This window comes from Cydia splendana, chromosome 2 (genome assembly GCF_910591565.1).
Source record: "Cydia splendana chromosome 2, ilCydSple1.2, whole genome shotgun sequence".
NCBI classification, from domain to species: domain Eukaryota; kingdom Metazoa; phylum Arthropoda; class Insecta; order Lepidoptera; family Tortricidae; genus Cydia; species Cydia splendana.
In genome coordinates, this window is record NC_085961.1 from 29,940,640 (window position 1) to 29,958,458 (window position 17,819).

The 17,819-nt window shown below is 37.3% G+C and overlaps 1 protein-coding gene across 2 annotated transcripts in view; it reads right to left on the reverse strand.

Moving 5' to 3' along the window:
• LOC134806122 (synaptic vesicle glycoprotein 2C-like) overlaps positions 1 to 13,838 on the reverse strand; it is a 76,604-nt gene extending 62,766 nt beyond the window's left edge. The window contains exons 1-2 of one of the 2 annotated variants that reach the window (XM_063779405.1): positions 13,561 to 13,838; positions 3,485 to 3,538 (exon numbers count right to left, since the gene is read on the reverse strand). In XM_063779405.1, the coding sequence (XP_063635475.1) occupies positions 3,485 to 3,538; positions 13,561 to 13,576 (70 nt within the window). In that variant the 5' untranslated portion in view covers positions 13,577 to 13,838. The remainder of the gene's footprint in view (positions 1 to 3,484; positions 3,539 to 13,560) is intronic. The other variant, XM_063779404.1, reaches the window with a different exon arrangement.
• Positions 13,839 to 17,819: the final 3,981 nt, after the last annotated feature.

Here is a 17,819-nt window from a genome sequence, read left to right on the forward strand (position 1 = left end):
ATTTATTTTCGATTGGCGTTTGTTGTTTGTTTGTAATAATATGTTAGAGTCGGACCAAAAAAAGTCTGCAGCGGATTTGATAGCCCACGCAGTGCAAGTGTCATTTATACGTCTTAATTTCATAGAAGTTTGACGTTTAAAATAACACTTTCACTATCAAATCCGCTGCAGACTATTCTTGGTCTGACTTTTCAGTTGTTACACAACGAATATCGCAAAAATATCTGACACGATCTTATTTGTAGTGACATAAAAGCGTGTCACATATGTATTTTTGCGGACTTTGAAGAGTAACATACTATTGCAGAAACTGTAAGATGGGCTACACTATACTGCAAAACGTAATTCAAGACCAAAAAAAGTAAGAAATGTTGTCACTTTTTTACTAGCGCGTCTTGTATTTACGTACAAATAAGTAAATAAAAGTACTTTTTTAAATAGTAGGAGTAAAATTACTAATGAATAAATTATCTTAGCGTGATTATTTATCAAAAGAAATTTACTATTTTACAAACAAATTATTGCAATGGCAACATTGTCCTACTTTTTTTGGTCTTGAATTACGTTTTGCAGTATAGGTACACTTAACGACATAACCATAGGTACTTTTATTTCTCCCCACATTCCACGACGGTACACCCAACTAGGTACTACCTAATACGTTTACTATATGACTACGACGTAACGAATGTATCTACATGTGTGTCGATAACGGTTGTGACCGCTCGTTACTTTGTTTGCAAAGTTACGAAGCTCTAAAGGTCAGAGACAAGGGCCGGCGAGGTTATAGACATACAGGCAAACCGTCCATTTTGTTCGGGGAGTGAATCTCGTTGAGAATCAGGTATATTGGTTATAGTTTGGAGATAAAAAAAAAAAAAAAAAAAAAAAAAAAAAAATTATAGGACATTTTTTACACAAATCGACTAAGCCCCACGGTAAGCTCAAGAAGGCTTGTGTTGTGGGTACTCAGACAACGATATATATAATATATAAATACTTAAATACATAGAAAACAACCATGACTCAGGAACAAATATCTGTATCATCATACAAATAAATGCCCTTACCGGGATTCGAACCCGGGACCATCGGCTTCGTAGGCAGGGTCACTACCCACTAGGCCAGACCGGGCGTCAAACGAAACGCCTGCAAATATCTTTTTATCTAGAAACAATGTTAACATCAAGTTGCTTTTTGTTTTATAAAGGAATAATATCTGTCATCCATACAAAGTTTGGTTGGTAGATTTATATGATAAGTACCCATAAAAGTACAATATTTACAAGTTATCGATTCGCTAAGGCTTTCATCATGCAGCTTTTAATGTTTTTTAATAGGAAGCTTTTTACCATGCCGATATTATAAAAGTTTAGCAAGCAACCTAGAACCTACTTAAAGTCTATTTACCTATTTTATGATGTCCGCAGCAAAGACTTTTACAAAAAATACCTCAAGTAAAAACATTCTGCGCAGTAGCTAATACCCGAATGGCACCATTTAGTTGTTAAAGCAATCACTAAAGTTTATTAAGGAAGATAACGACAGCTAATTGTCGTGAGCCGGCTATTAGCGGCCACAGTCAGGGTGCGGTCGGGGCCACGGAGTGTTAGTCGTAGACGGAGTGAGGGTGTGACGGCCACGGGGTATTTTGAAGCGGCCATGAGATCGCTGCAGGGTGCAGCTGCGGACCAGAGCTTGTAGACAACATGGCAGTCGTTAACGCTCCGTAGTCATACTATATCTCTATCACTCTTCCATATTAGTGCCAGTTTCGTTGTCTACGGAGCGTTAACGATTGGCATGTTGTCTACGTAGTGATCCAAAGGACTCGAGCCTTTTAGCTCTTTTTTTAGGGCTCGCCTCATTTCTTGACGCCTAAATGGCTAAAAGCCTATTTAGCTCTTTAGCCCCCGAGCCTAGTTCTATTTAAGATCCTAGACTCTTGGGGCTAATAACCTTATTAAGGCTTGGGGCTAAAGAGCTAAATATGCTTTTTTTTAGGGGCTTAATAAGGTTATTAGCCCCAAGAGTCTAGGCTCTTAAATAGAACTAGGCTCGGGGGCTAAACAGCTAAATAGGCTTTTAGCCTTTTATGCGTCAAGAGATGAGGCGAGCCCTAAAAAATAGAGCTCCAAAGGCTCGAGTCTTTTGGATCACTATGTCTACGTGTTTATAGGCCGATTCTGAATTTAAAAAAAAAAATATGGTTGGCTGTAAAGTCGGTTTATGGACGATAATTTTGCGTGATAACGTCATAAGACAACATTAATACATTACGTAACGTTACCATGGAAATTTGGCCACAACGTTACCATGGAGATCCGTCCACAACGTGACACTTTTTCGTGCATGCTACCGGTGTTCATCGATTTATAAGACGTTATCACGTCAAAATGACAGTGAAATCGCCCGTGTCAACCCTGTTGCAGCCGGTTGCCACCGTTTGGTTGTGCATTGCATTGCTTATCACTATCTAAGTAACAAAACTGTGTAGGTATATATTTAGAAAACTAGATAAATTATACATTATGTGGCCTAGACCTAAGAAGTCAGTTTCCGCATGGCAACATTCCGTTACTTTATTAGATAGGTAGTTTATGTCTACCTTGACCGTTGCCAGAGCTGGCCCTTTTTAGTACCGACCCTTTAAAGCCAGTGATGGTCATTGAACAAACCTGTCCACGACCATATACGTTTTATACCTTTAATGAAATATACATAAAGTTTTTGTTTCTCATAATATTTACGTATATCGCTAGTAACTGATAATTTTATTTCATTTAAAGTAAATCATGGTAAGTAATCTATAGAATATAGACCTGACATTGTAAGGCAATGGGGTTGGCAACTGTCAAAGGTTTGCATAGATAGCGCCATCATAGCTTGCCCCTTTCACTATGAGATTTGGCTTAAAGATATCCAGGGCACAAATTCCAATAAAAAACAAAAATTTGACACAATTCTAGGGATTTACAGGGCAAGCTATGCTGGCGCCATCTGATATTTACTTCGACCGGCCACCCCATTAGGTTTTTGGGCATTTTCATTTTAACTTGCACTTTAAAGCGCGACTTAAGTCGTGTTTCAGTAACGTCTAACCGTAGCCTGACAAAATGTATGGGATTTGACATTGACCATCAGTTTTGTAACGATTGCTAACCGGCCGTTAAAGGTGCACAGTTAAGTGAAAATGCCCTTTTACAAATGATTTGACGACCGGTCTGGCCTAGTGGATAGTGACCCTGCCTGCGAAGCCGATGGTCCTGGGTTCGAATCCCAGTAAGGGCATTTATTTGTGTGATGAACACTAATATTTGTTCCTGAGTCATGGGTGTTTTCTATGTATATGAGTATGTATTTATCTATATAAGTAGGTATATCGTCGCCTAGCACCCATAGTACAAGCTTTGCTTAGTTTGGGGCTAGGTTGATCTGTGTAAGATGTCCCCTAATATTTATTTATTTAATTTAGTGTACTCACCGGCATGGTGCAGCGCGGTCTCGAAGGGCGCCCGGCGCACGCGCTCCTTGCTCTCTGCCAACAAACGGATTTAGATCAGCAATGTGCCAACTGGACGGGTAAAACATGCCCCGCACGGGACAATGGGAATCTTTACTGGTGGACTAACATTAGTAAATAATAAGTTTATAAATAACTAGGGATTAAGGTGGTGGTACTAGTGCTCGACATGCTAATGCCCAATAGATGACATCCTGCTGTCACCTCTATTGACAATGACTTCAAGAAGGCTGATTGAAGTTTCAAGATGACATGTACTGGGACCGCGTCGAGCACCAGTACCACCACCTTATATCAAATTATTTTCATTTAGTATTTTGATTTGTATTCTAAGTACACACACTCTTATATTATAAATAGTAAATTGAAATAGAAGTCATATACAAATTTTCTATCCCCCCCAACCCCCACCAAACAAATTTCTATGCAGCGCGGGGGGGGGGGGGGGTCACTTAACTCTGCAGCTTACATTGTACAAGGTTTCATTAGCATTATACAAATCTCTTAGTAACACTCTACAATTTGCTCGGACTAGCGAAATTTATTTCTGTCTCGGGGTCTATAAATTTTCGGGGTAGTCTAAGGGCCAGTTGCACCAACCACATTTGACAAACTGATCAACGTCAGCCGGCGCGCCCCCCCAACGCTTTAGTATGAAACTTTCCATACATAAAAATTTAGCGAACTCTTTAACGATACGAACAGTTTGGTGCAACCGACCCTAAGAGTCTTCATTATTATGACGTTAGATAAAAGTGAAAAGCCGTGCACTTGGCCGAGATGCGCGCGAGTGGAAATAGCACCGCGACCTGCGCACTGCGCGCACACATTACCGCTTCATTCAAGTAGGTAGGTATGTTGCTATTACACACTGTAACTAAACTACTGAGTGTCTACCGCGAACCATGTTCGACGTGTTGCCTCTTTGTCGCTCTCGTAAATTCGTACGTTAGTGTGAGAGGGAGGCAACACGTCGAACGTGGTTCGCGGTAGGCCTTCTGGGGCGGCGTTCGAACTACGAACCTAGCCGAAATTATGCTCTCATTTTAATATAATTATGCTCTTATTTTTTTATAATGCTCAGGCTTGTATAAAAAGTATTAATGTATTTATTTGTTAATTTAATTGTTATTAGGTCCTTACCTATGAAATTGGCGTTTTTGTTCATAGATATAAGTCTGATCCTAGTTTTTTTTTTTTTACAAAAGTACATACACAATTACAATAAAACTACAGTGCACTCAATAAACAACGATTTTACATACAATTAATTGTTATTTTTTATTGTTAAGTGTTCAGAATTAAGCCTTGAAAATAGGTCTTTTCATGTGCTGTCGGTTCGAGTATTAAAATTACTTATATTTTTCTAATGGTACCAATTTTCAAGAAATGGAGATATTGAAAACATACCTTAAAGGTGTCAAAAATTACTGGAAAAATTTTGTTTGGTTTGAATTAGCCATCAAAAAAATATCCGCAAAATTAATTGTATGGAAATTCGTGTTTCGTTGAAATTCTCCGTACAAAACGCCAATTTCATAGGTAATGACCTAATATTAGTTTATTACCTTCTGTATACTAGCATAGACTAAGGCATTGTTAATAACAACTTTTTATGGGCCACAGGCTTGAATTGAAGGAATATTTAATTTAATGTTTTTTAAACGACATTCTGAAATAGAGTCGAACCAAGATAAGTCTGCAACGATTGAACTTCAGATATTTAACGTTGTAATTCTTCTACTTTTTTCTTACGCACTATGTTTAGCAAAACTGTAGGTGTGATATGACCTAAAATCGCTCTCTCCATTAAAAATCTCTTAGCACAAAAGACAGACACAACAATTGGCACTGTTAATGTTATGAAAACATTGAAGAACTATTCCTTCTTGAGAAGATCTAAACAGAGTTTGTGATTGAAATATAATTTAATTCGTTGACTGTACTCTTATTCTTATCAGTCATATCTATATATCGGGAAAATTCTGACAAAAATACTCGTATAATACACTTACAACAAGTCAACAATGTTTTTGAAGGTAGGACGAAAGTGGTTGATTTATTATGTAGTTTTTTATAGCTACTAAGGTAAACGTACGGAATAAAGCCCATCATCATCAGCCCGACATCTGTTCGCCACGGGCACACTTAACTACGCCTGCCAGTTTTGCGGTCGTGGTTGCCGCTCCCGTATTGGCTTATACAGCCATGAAAAACGTTGTCGCCCTGCCTGACACTGTTTGTATAGTCTGCAATAGACTGAAAGGCCTGTGTGTGTGTAAGGTAAACGTACTAGTGCTCGACATGCTAATGCCCAATAGATGACACCTTGCTGTCACCTTTACTGACAATGACTTAAGTTTCAAGATGACATGTACTGGGACCGCGTCGAGCACCAGTACGTTTACCTTATAAGGTTTTATGTTATGTCGGCTATGTCATCTCATGAGGAATGAGGATGGGTTATTTCATATAACATTATCTATAACCACGTACGACAATGTAACAAAACAACCGTTACTAAAGTCTAGACAATAATGAAAGACTACAAGATTTTCAGCAGATTAGATATGCAACCAACAATCTTGTCTCACCAAACGATCGTTTTGTTTAATCCTTTTCAACCTTACAAAATTGTATTTTATGTAAAGAACAAATTAGTTTGTTAATTGGCTGTTATTTTGCTTAAACATCTACTTCAGACGTTACAGAGAATGTTATGTGGCTTCGCAAATTATGCTACTTTGTTAGATGATTTCATGCTGAAAAAAGATAATAGTTTTACACTCTTTTGGGTTATAAAATGTAATTTTATTGATAGAACTAATTTTATAGGAACTAAGGCGCCGAAGTGTGCACATTATGCATATTTGTGTCCTTACTATCTACATATGTTACGTAGTGATTTAGATGAATGAGGTATCAATCGTTTCGTTTTGCTCTGTTCAAGACTGGAAACCATCGGATGAAGGCAGTACCCGATTGTTCTTAAAATTCAGAGGCGTTGCCAAGTAACAGTCGTTTAAATAGAAAACACCAATATAAACTTAAATAATCTATGGAAACACAGTCATATGCCTTTTCGTTCGCATCCGTCATCCCGATACATTGTTACTTTTCAGTTGGAATTTGTCGAAAAAACACTGTCTACTAGGCTATGATGGTGACAAATACTTCTTTTATTAACAGCAGAGATGCGCCCATGATTTTGTGTTTGCACTCCATTAACTAAAGTCAACAGGCTGATTGTGGCAGTTAAAACTAACACTCACTGTAATCTCAATGGGAGCGATTATCAACGATACAATTATTAATTGTGCTGGATTAGCCACAATTGCAAAGAGCTGTTTAATTGTTCGCACACATTCTGCCAGCTAAATGTCACCGCCGAAAATAACTCATTAATTTATTGTATTTTTTTATGAAACAACACACAGTCACGGCAAAGATCTAAGAATGGCTGAGGCCTTGATCTCCGGTTTGGAAAAATAAAACCATTAAGTTTTTTAGAAACCGAGTTTCTTTGGAAGCTATTTGATTTCATTTGACCAATTCAGTGGGTATATCATGCTTTCACAAAATACTAGACCTAACCAAACTGAACCTAACCTAGCATGTTCTACCCCAATTATGACTGGATTTGTTTTAATTGCCTGCAACGTTCACTGGTTACAGGGCGGCTGAAGTTGATATGAATTGGATTGGCTGTAATTAAGTAGAATTATTGGTTCAAAGATGCACGACTCCGCTGGTTCGGTCACCTGGAGAGGATGGGGGAGGATCGTGCTGTGAGAAGAGCGTATGTGGGGCACCTGGGCGGAAAACGTCAGTCTGGGCGTCCCAGATACCGCTGAACGAAGCTCTAAAAGACCTGTCCGCCCTAGGAATACCCAACTGGCGTGAAGTGGTGCAGAATAGGGCAGAGTGGCGCTCTCTTGTGTCGGAGCCCAAGATCTTTTTTGGGTCACTGAGATGGTAAGTGAAGTAAGTGAGTATTGGTTCAAACCGATGAGTTTCTTGGGACTTATGTAGAAAACAGTGAAAGAACAAAACTTGTAGGTTCCTATGCTTCTGTCGAACAACGAAGGCCGAGTAGCTGGAAGGGGTCACACTATGTAACGCACACACGTTTCTCGTACAAAGTACCTTACTACAAATACATAGTAAGTAAGTAAATATTCTTTATTGCACCTATAATTATACATTTTACATAACTACATGTAAAACTACACAGAAATTTTAACGGAAAAAATAGAACCCGGTAACAACAGGCGGGTTAAATATATACCTCTCTGGTATCGTCTACCCTTATTTTTTAATTGATAAGGTAATTGTAGGGCTTCAACCCCCTTTACATATACATATATCCAATTTTTTGCGCATAGTTGTGACATCTAGAGCCGGCATAGTAAGCATACCCGTTCCCGAGTACGTCAACGCCGCCCTTCAGGGCAACTTTAGGGCGCACAATTTGACAACACCAGAGGGCCTAGACAAGATTCCAATCGTTTGCGCCGTAGCGAACAAAACGCTTATGTCTCTCTGTCGCACTTATATGGAAGAGTGATAGAAAGACGGATCGAACGATTGGCATCTTGTAACCCAGGTACCTAATATGTCCCTGAAATTCGTCTCCTTTCAGTAGCTATCGCTTATCACGTGATAACGTGGTAACGATGAGCCTATCGACGTCACGGTGCTCGGGCAGTGGCCCGACAGGCTTTATCTATTTAATAACATACGCTGTCGATGTAATATCATGTGTCAACGAGTACTACGATTAAGGACAAAGGATTTTTAGTTTAGTTTAATATCTCATCGGTGCAACTTTCATGCTTATCTATCTGTTCATTTGTACAGTCGACGTCAAAGATATGTTTACACTTTTTGCCTTATTACAAAGGAGCAAGGTGCAAAAGTGTAAACATATTTTTGACGTCGACTGTACAGAACACTTTTTACCGCAGATGTTACTTTTTGTACCTAGTAGTTTTTATGTGAATCTAGGCAATACAAAGAAAAACTTTCCTACCTACCTATATCACCTTAAAAACTTGTTTTTAGTCACTGATTTTTTTTTAACAATTAGTCGAAACTAGTTTTCACCAAGGGCTTTACGGAAAACTAGTGACAACACGTTTTCACGGAAGCGATACGGAAAACTAGTTTTAATTGGGGAAAACGCGTTTTCATTTACAACAGTTTTTTCCGGTAACATAATTAAATATGTATTTAAATTTATAATATGAGTTTCATTTTTTTATCTTTTTATTTTTGTCAAAATAATTTGATTCAACCGTATATAAACGTGTGCAACATGAAACAGCTAGATGTAAAAATTATAATTTAATTACAAGCATGGCAATTACAAATTATATTTCCCTGCCTTCATAATATTTAAATTCAACATCCGAGTCGCTTTAAAAAATTCCATCATTAACACAATAAGGCCAAATAAATATATAAAAGCTGCTAATTCCTAAAACCAACCATTTCCAGTTCATACAAGTCAAAGCAATCCTTATTTGCGGCAATGTTTTTCCTGCTAGTTATCGAATGCCTAACAAGACTCGTTGTAACAGCGATGGATACAAAAATAATGGCGTGTCAAAAGGTACCCGTCTATAGCGCCGCGAGTGCGCGCTGATGTTTTCTACACATTGCGCGCCTGGTTAGCACAACTCATGTAGAGCTCGCATAAAGCGTGCAATGTATAGAATACATACAGAACTGGAAGTGCCATCCAATCATTCCCATGTATGCATCGCCTTGGCATTGGCGTCGGTATGTTACGCAAGAATAGAACTAGACTGTGTCGGGACTTTGCCCGTGTGTGAGTTTACCTGATGCACAGATGTTTTTATTGGGGTTACTAATAACAAGAGCCCAATTCAGATATGATAATTTGTTACGTTTTAGATTTTATTTTTATACGATCTACACGGTATGAAAATCGGAATAATAAGTAGGTTTAGTATAGAGTTGTTTTTTTATAGCCTATTTTGTGTCCCACTGCTGGGCAAAGGCATAGAATATATGGGAATCGAGATGATACTTACCTGACTCAAAATAATTCCTATATTTCGGTAGGTATTGTATTGGTATTATATTTAAACCGTATTTACCGTCATATCGGTTTTATAATGTATAATTATGTATCTATAAGTACGTACGTTATAATAATACATAATATGTTATAATACCGCTGCCACCGCTTTCCGAAAGGGTTAAACACAATTAAGAAAAAAGTCACTTCTGTGGACAATACGATGAAAGTTGACGACCCGGGTACATATATATCACGTTTTTCTTATTTGAGTCGCAAGTAGGTACTGAAAAGATGTATCTCGCCTTTACGTGCACCGGGTGCTGCGTAAAAATTAACTTTTGTTTATCTTAACTTTGAAATATCTACAGGAAAGACACGAACGAGTTAACTAAAGTAATAAAATGTGAATAACTCAAACCTACACCATGTTACGGTACAAGGTTTTTATCACCAAATTGCTTAGAGCATTCAATAACTGCAGTCGCCTTTAAGAGCTTACCCCTCTGCCGAAAACCTTGCACAATTGTGCAAACTTTTGTATGGACTGACATGGCAATGTGTACGTTACGTACAAATCATGTAGAAATAGCAATACATTTGACGTCCCCTCCCCCGCAAAAATCGGCAGACTGTTTCATACAGAAAATGACAGCCATGACGTCTCCAGTTACTAAATGCTCTAAGCCAAATTGCATTGTACCCCAGCCAAGGTTAGGGTGACCCTTGGAAGCTTGATTGGCCGTGTAGGGTCTACAGTCGGTTATTTCGTAGTTTATCTAGAAATGTCTGCTTGATATCGCCTTACCCCGAATTGTGCACAGGCGATAGCGCGGTGAATCAACCCGTATTATGACGGGTGTTATGTCAACAATAACATTACTTGTTTACTATGAATATTGATAATTTGCTCGCATTTTTGACCTTTTTAACAATTTAAACCTATATTAAAAGCTAGCTATTTTGATTCAGAAAATAATAAAAAACAACGGGTTGCACTCCGGGAGTGCCGGCAGAAGTGAAAACTCAATGACATTGTAACAGTTTTTCGATCAGGTCACGTGTCCGTCTTACGTCTTACCAAAGAGAATATATAGTATAGAGGGGTCCTGTCATAGTTAATTTTGTAGTCACAGTAAATTGACTGCCATCTATCGACACACGACTAAAACTCAAAATGAAAATGTATAAAATTATCAAAAAAATGTATATATAAATGGATAAATGATTTTATTTTTGTATATAATTTTGACCCACGTTCATTCACTGATATCTATGTGTTAAAATTGTTAAATATGAAACGGTGTCGTCAGGCCATCTAGCCGACCATAGGCCAAAGGTGTGTGCGCCATCTATCCGAGAATGACTTTTTCTTGATTTCCGAGGCACGTTTTTTTCTTAGACTTTATTCATCTTATACGGAGTTACATATGTCTTTGGTCTTAGGAATCTTACGGTCACGTGACCTGTCGCGAGTTTAACAGTTTTTCCCCATCAAAAAAAGTGCACAGCGCCGCTAAAGAAGTTTTCACTTCAAAAACTTAGTTTTACGATTTATGATAATTATAGCAGGCATTCAAACAGATAAAACGCCTGACGGTAACCGACAAACAATCAAGAAATCATTTTATTTCGTCATCATAGGTGTAAGTACCAGGCGCCAGTTTGTAAGTTTAATATTTAAAAAGAGTAATTTAAGTTTGTAAGTATATTGGAGAGATACAAAACATTGTAGTGCAGTTTAGCGCATTCTCTGCCAGCCCGAGCTACGCGCTACGAGCGTAGCCGATAACATGGTTTTTCTGTTTGTAGCGAAAAGCGCCTACGAACGGAGCGGGCAGTGAATATGCTAGTTGATAATTATGTAAAATATGCTCTTTTCTAGAGTCTGGCCAGCGGAGCGTGTGACAAGCTAAAGCTTAAATTTTATAAGGCAAGAATTTGGCCTATATATTTATTTCAAGCTATCAATTAAATTTTCTACTACTTTGATTTCCAGGTAAGTGTTTTTTTTAATTTACCGTCTTTGCCTTATGAAACGTATTTATGAAACAACTTGCCGGCTATATATCGTATGTATTGTCATATTTTTTTAGATCTTAGAATTTGAAAATTAGTCATGACTTTAGTATAGTTAACTAGGTAAATTTGAAATGATAATTTCTAAGATCTAGCCACGACATATTATTTATACATCATTATTCGTTATAATTTAGTATTTTAAAATTCCTTGTGTGTTGGCGTAAGCTGTAAACTTATGAAAGAGGCTTGTGAAATAAACAATGAACAATATCCCATTTACGCTATAATTGTTCTACACAACCTGAATAGGCTGCACAGCCAATTGAGTGTAGGCTCTCAATAAAATCTATTAACGCTCAATAACTCTTATCTATCGACTGTTACGTAGTTTTATTTGTAACCCTTCAACTATTATATTGTGAATTTATTTTATTTTTATTACATATATGGAAAACCAACAGCTATAAACATCTCTAAAAGCTACAATAGATTACAGAGCCAATTACAGGTTCTCACTTATAAAAATTATTTTACTACTAAACTACTTACTTTTACTAAACTAAATTACTTACTTTTATAACTTTTACTTGTAAGAGAATTCGTGAAGCTAAATTGAAGTTGATGGAAATTATCATTACGTATTATAAGTCCTATACCCACTGAGGAAAAGCACCCACGAGATGGTCAGATGTTGTGAAAAGGGTGGTGGGCGGCAACATGCAGTGCGTGACCCATATGGCCTATGATCGCACACTGTGGAGACGTAGCATACATGGTCGCGATCCTCAGCAATGAGGGACCGAGGAGGAAGAAGAAGATTATAAGTCCTAAGAATCAGCCTACATTAAGGGCGTCTAGTCAACTCTATTGTCTGCTGCTCGACGCAACGTTGACGCAGCTGCGCCGCGACGCCATTTTTCATAGCGCCTACTAGACGCCGACGCTCAAAAGACGCTAGTGTGAGGTGGCCCTAAAACAACGTTTTGTCTTATATTTAAAAAAATACATCTACTTGATCTAATTACTTTGTATTATATTTTACTTTATATTTCATATTTCAAAGTTGCAAAAAAGCAAACTCCGTCTTTGAACCCACACCCTTCAACTTATCTTATCCATTTGCTTTGTTTTGTTTTCCTTTTAATTAATGCAGCAGCATTAACCTCATTTTTTATCGGTTGCTTATTTTAAGAGCAAAAGCTTTTGCGGTTAAAAGTTTCTTGAGCTATTCGATTAAATTCTTTAGATACCAAATTATGAGCCAATTTTTATTTGGTTGTCGATTTTTTTTCGTCAGATTTCGATTAAGTTTGGTGAATATATAGAGTTCCCTATTCTGTACAATATAAGCGCAATTTCACCGTGCATTTGACATGCTAAAAATCTTTCTCTGAGTTAAAAAAACGTATGGTATTTTCGTAGCTCAACGGAAAAAATACGAAATCAAAACATGTCCTGAACAAAAATGTATGTATGTAACATTTTTGTTCAGGACATGTTTTGATTTCGTATTTTTTCCGCCCAGAAAAAGGAGCTTTTGAAACCAGTCACATGCGCATCTACGACCCCCAAAATTCAAATAATACAACGATATTTTTATAAAATGTTAATAAAATTAAAAACACTTAAAGTGCGATGCGCTCAAAAACTTTTTTACTATGAGTTAAGATTGCATATTTTCCGTGGACAGTTTGAAACAAACGGACTCTAAAGCCTAACTTTCTTACTTTATCATTGTAGGTATCTTATAACCTTCCATTTCTTAAAAGTTGTAAGTATGTATGATAAAAATCTTAGAAAAATGTATCCAGACCGTTAACTTTTGTAATGTCCACAGAAAAAGACGTCGGTTTTCCCCGAACGTTTTCGACCCGTTTTTTTTAATGTGATAGTCAGCAAACGAGCAGACCCGATGCGACAACAGTTCCAAAAATAATTATTTTGATTAAGATAAAAAAAAGTTACATACCTCCTTGCTCTTCCATTGCTCACTAAACACAAAAAATCACAACACTACAAAACTAAACTTAAAAGCTAATATCACACCTGAATAAAATAAATTAAAAAACAAAAGTCACTTCAAGTCTTTTCAATTTTAAAACGTCTTTTAAAAGTTCGCTTATCCCATTTGTTTTTAAATTTTTTTTTCTATTTATCTGTGGTGCTTGAGTCGTATCTTGAACCTTGGCAGCATTGGTCAGACGTGTGAGGCGTGCGAGGAATCATTGGCAACTGAGTTGACCGCTGCCGATTCGTTGCTATCTGTCCGTACGACTTTTTCTACATGCCTTCACTCACATACTTTTATTTTGAATTAGGAATAGACTAGCATATAAATAATTCAGGCTTATTAGTTAAGGCGTTGAGCCACTTGCCAGCACCAGGTTTAAATTAATAAATAATATTTTTTTGTCAATCTTGACACAGAAAGAATATATTTTACTACTTACAGAATAAAATGAATTTGAAGATGAACCCAATTTTTTTTCTAACTATGGATAGGTACGAGTAATACGAGTAGAGTAGGTCCCTATTATGTAATTTTGATTTATCAAACCCTTAAACATGTTCGACTAAGCTGAAACATATATATACTGGAGACATATTCAAATTGTAATAATAAATTATGAATTTGGTCTGGATTTTTTATGGATATGATGCGTCAGTGTCAAAAGGGACATTATTTCAAGCAGACACTCACTTTCACACTCACAGACACTTCACTTCACTTTTGACACTGACAGATTATATCCATAACACATCTAGATCAAATTCGTAACCTGTTGTTACAATCAAAATACGCCTCCTGGAATTTAAACTGTTGTGAGACATACTAGAGTCAGACCAAGAATAGTCTGCAGTGGATTTGATAGCCCACGCAGTGAAAGTGTTATTTTAAACGTCAAACTTCTATGAAATTATGACGTATAAATGACACTTGCACTGCGTGGGCTATCAAATCCGCTACAGACTTTTTTTGGTCCAACTCTAACATTTAATCAATGCATTTTACGGCTTTTTATTTTATTTTATTTATAAGGCACACTATACAGACGACATTCAATAAATACATGATTACATTAAAAGTGGTAGGCTTTATATAGAAATGCCAAAAATAAGTGAGCACAGCAAGAACAATAAATAACAACGAGCAAAAAATATCCTTAAATTATAAAAAAAAGACAAAATATCTTAAAAACATACTAAATTTTAAAATTACATAAATGATCGTAACATGTAAAATTGCTTACTATTGTTGTTGTGTAGTATGATGGCCAAGAACTCTATCGATTTGCCTCTTGAAAACCGCTAGCCGTGAGTTGAAAATATCGACGTCTCTTTATTGTGAAACTAAATATTGTGAAGGTTTAGAGTCTAAACTTTAGACTCTAAACCGTATAATTACGCCTCCAGAAGCACTACCACCAGTTTTAACATTGACATATTCACTCACGTTTAAGTAACTTACTTTCTATGCATCTCGCTCGTACTCGCATATTAGTGCAAGCGAGATGTATAGAAAGTAATGTACGTAGACGCGAGTTAATCTGTCAATGTCAAAACTGGTGGTAGCCGTACTGATTTGTACATATATTGAAGTAGGGGTGAAGGGTGAGCTTTGTGAACGTAAATGGGGCGGCATAGTAGTTCCTTCGAATGGTTACTTTTCAGTTGGTTCTGGGCGGAAGCAAAATTTGAGTTTCCGGATTAATCTCGATACGTTCCCGTTTCAGCTTCGGGAAAATGCTTGCGATTCTCCAACTGTCTGGCTAATTTCCTCTACAGATCGAATTTTTCCATCAATTCTCGTGAAATTTTGTATGCAGTTTCATTAATTATAATAGGTTATTTTATCAATTCAAGTTTTAGATTTTATTTTGAATAGCGGGACCATGGGAGAGGTCTACATTCTCTACATACAGCTCATAGAGCCCCTGCTGGTAATATCAGAATTATACTCTGAAATAGATAAAATTTATTTTTACTGACTACCTAAATGTGGCTTTCCATCGGCGAATGGTTCTTTCCATCAGAAATCAGTCCTATTACACATTTTCTGATCGAAAGGTCCGGATGCACACAAGCACAATGACGCCTCTCTATGGAAAGTCACAAGTAACCCTATTAACACGCTGTACAAGACAGCCGCAAATGAGGTCACCACCTAATAATAACTTTTAATTTCACACTTTTTTATTTATAGCAAGCAGTTAATGGAGTAGCTAGATGGACTGATGATGTTTAACTAGTACAGTCGCCATCAGATATATCGGAGCGGCCAAGGTGCTCACAAATATCGGAACACGCCTCTATTGTCAGGGCGTTAGAGCGCGTGTTCAGATATTGTGAACACCTTGGCCGCTCCTATATATCTGATGGCGACTGTACAGTCACAGGCGATAATATCTTATAATGTCTTGTAATGTAGGTCGAGTCGGCTATTTTTGTGCGCATCGTCGTGTAAGATATTATTGTAGGTGAGTATACCGTAATATAGGTAATAATAATTCGGCCTATAATAGGTACAGTCAGCAAAACTATTACTAGATGTGGTTGTGAAATAAACTAACTCCGTATTGAGGTTTGCTCGAGGGATTGTAGTAAATATAATTTTTAACAAATACGGGGCTTAACTATGTAAACTTATGTTTTTTTATATATTTGGTTTAAATCAACGGATTATAGAATGTCCCTGGTTCATTAGCTATCGAAGTATAAAATTCAATTGGCTAATTGCAACTGGCCAATTCTTTTCCACGAGAAATGTCATACTAAGAAAGCTCTACGTCGACGGCTGGACTTGCTGGCACCAATGATGAGACTGAAATTAAACCACAAATCCTGTAGTTTTTAAACACTGGCACCATTTTACCACTAACAAGACTCATAGGGCTACTTAAGTTTAACGTTTCATTAATTTTTAATTGTCTGTTTAAAAATGACGCCATACTGTACATGACTTGAGAAACAAAACATATTTTCAATTTGCTAATTTTATTTATTTATTTATAACTTAGCAACAAGGTTCATATTACAAATAAATACCTTACAGACTAACATACATAATGTAATAAACTTAAAACTAAACACTATATTTATGCGACAAACCGGCGTGGCTCCGTTGAATCGGCTGCTCTTGAGTCGGATTCGGCAGTTTGCCCCGGAACCTCCGAAACACGACACCCTTCCGCCAGAAGTCGGCCAGAAGGTTTACTGGTACATCAGTAAAATATCAAAAGCCCTCCATCATTTCTGTTAAATGTCTCATGATTGGTGCCGTATGTTACTCATGGCGGGTGGATGACAAACAGGGTCACAGTTCGCGTCACGGGGTGGATGGCAAATACAGCGTGTTTGCCGACGCCCTTCGCCCGACCCGTGGCCTTGCCTTGACTGTCCGGCTAATCCGTCTTTAGTATCCTCTAAATTGCGTATCGGAACGCAATTTTGCCGTCAAAAAATACAATAAAACCATACGAATTTTATAGCAAAACACGAACCACCTTCACAAAACAGTAGGTATGACATCATATACATTGATCTTCTTTAAAAATTCCACTTTCTAAGAGCAAATGGATGAGTTTCTACTCAGCAGTCAGTTTTTGCACAAAGTCAACAAGCTTGGTCTAGTAGGTACCTACCTACTTGTGATGCATTTTGAGTTCAAAATCACTAGAAAACAGACTTGTCTTATGACTGAAAAGGCCCGGCTGCTGGAGTGTTGCCGTTTTTGCCGTTTCTTTGGGAAAGCATATCATTGGCAAATATATTATAATTTAGTTTTCACCTCAGAAGCTCGAACAAGGGTACTTTGCTTCTTAAAAACAATGAGCAAAATGCGATTTTGCTCACTGAGTAATTTTGTCTCACGCAGTGAGCAAAATCGCATTTTGCTCACTGAGTGTGTCTCACTCAGTGAGCAAAAAGCGATTTTGCTCACTGAGTGAGACAAAAATATATTCAAGTTACCTTTATAGTCAAATGTCATTTCAACATGCGGGGTCTAATACAAGTTCGATATACTGGGGTTCTATTATCTCTGTCCCTCTTGGTATGTTCTCACTGCTTAGGGTGAAAAAATTTGTGTACTACACGAGATCAAAGTTATTTACATCTCGTGCGCTTTTGAATCCCTTACTACGCTCAAGATTCTAAATTAGATTCACTCGCTACGCTCGTGAATCTATTATAGAATCTTTCGCTTGCACGGGACTCAAAATAAGCACT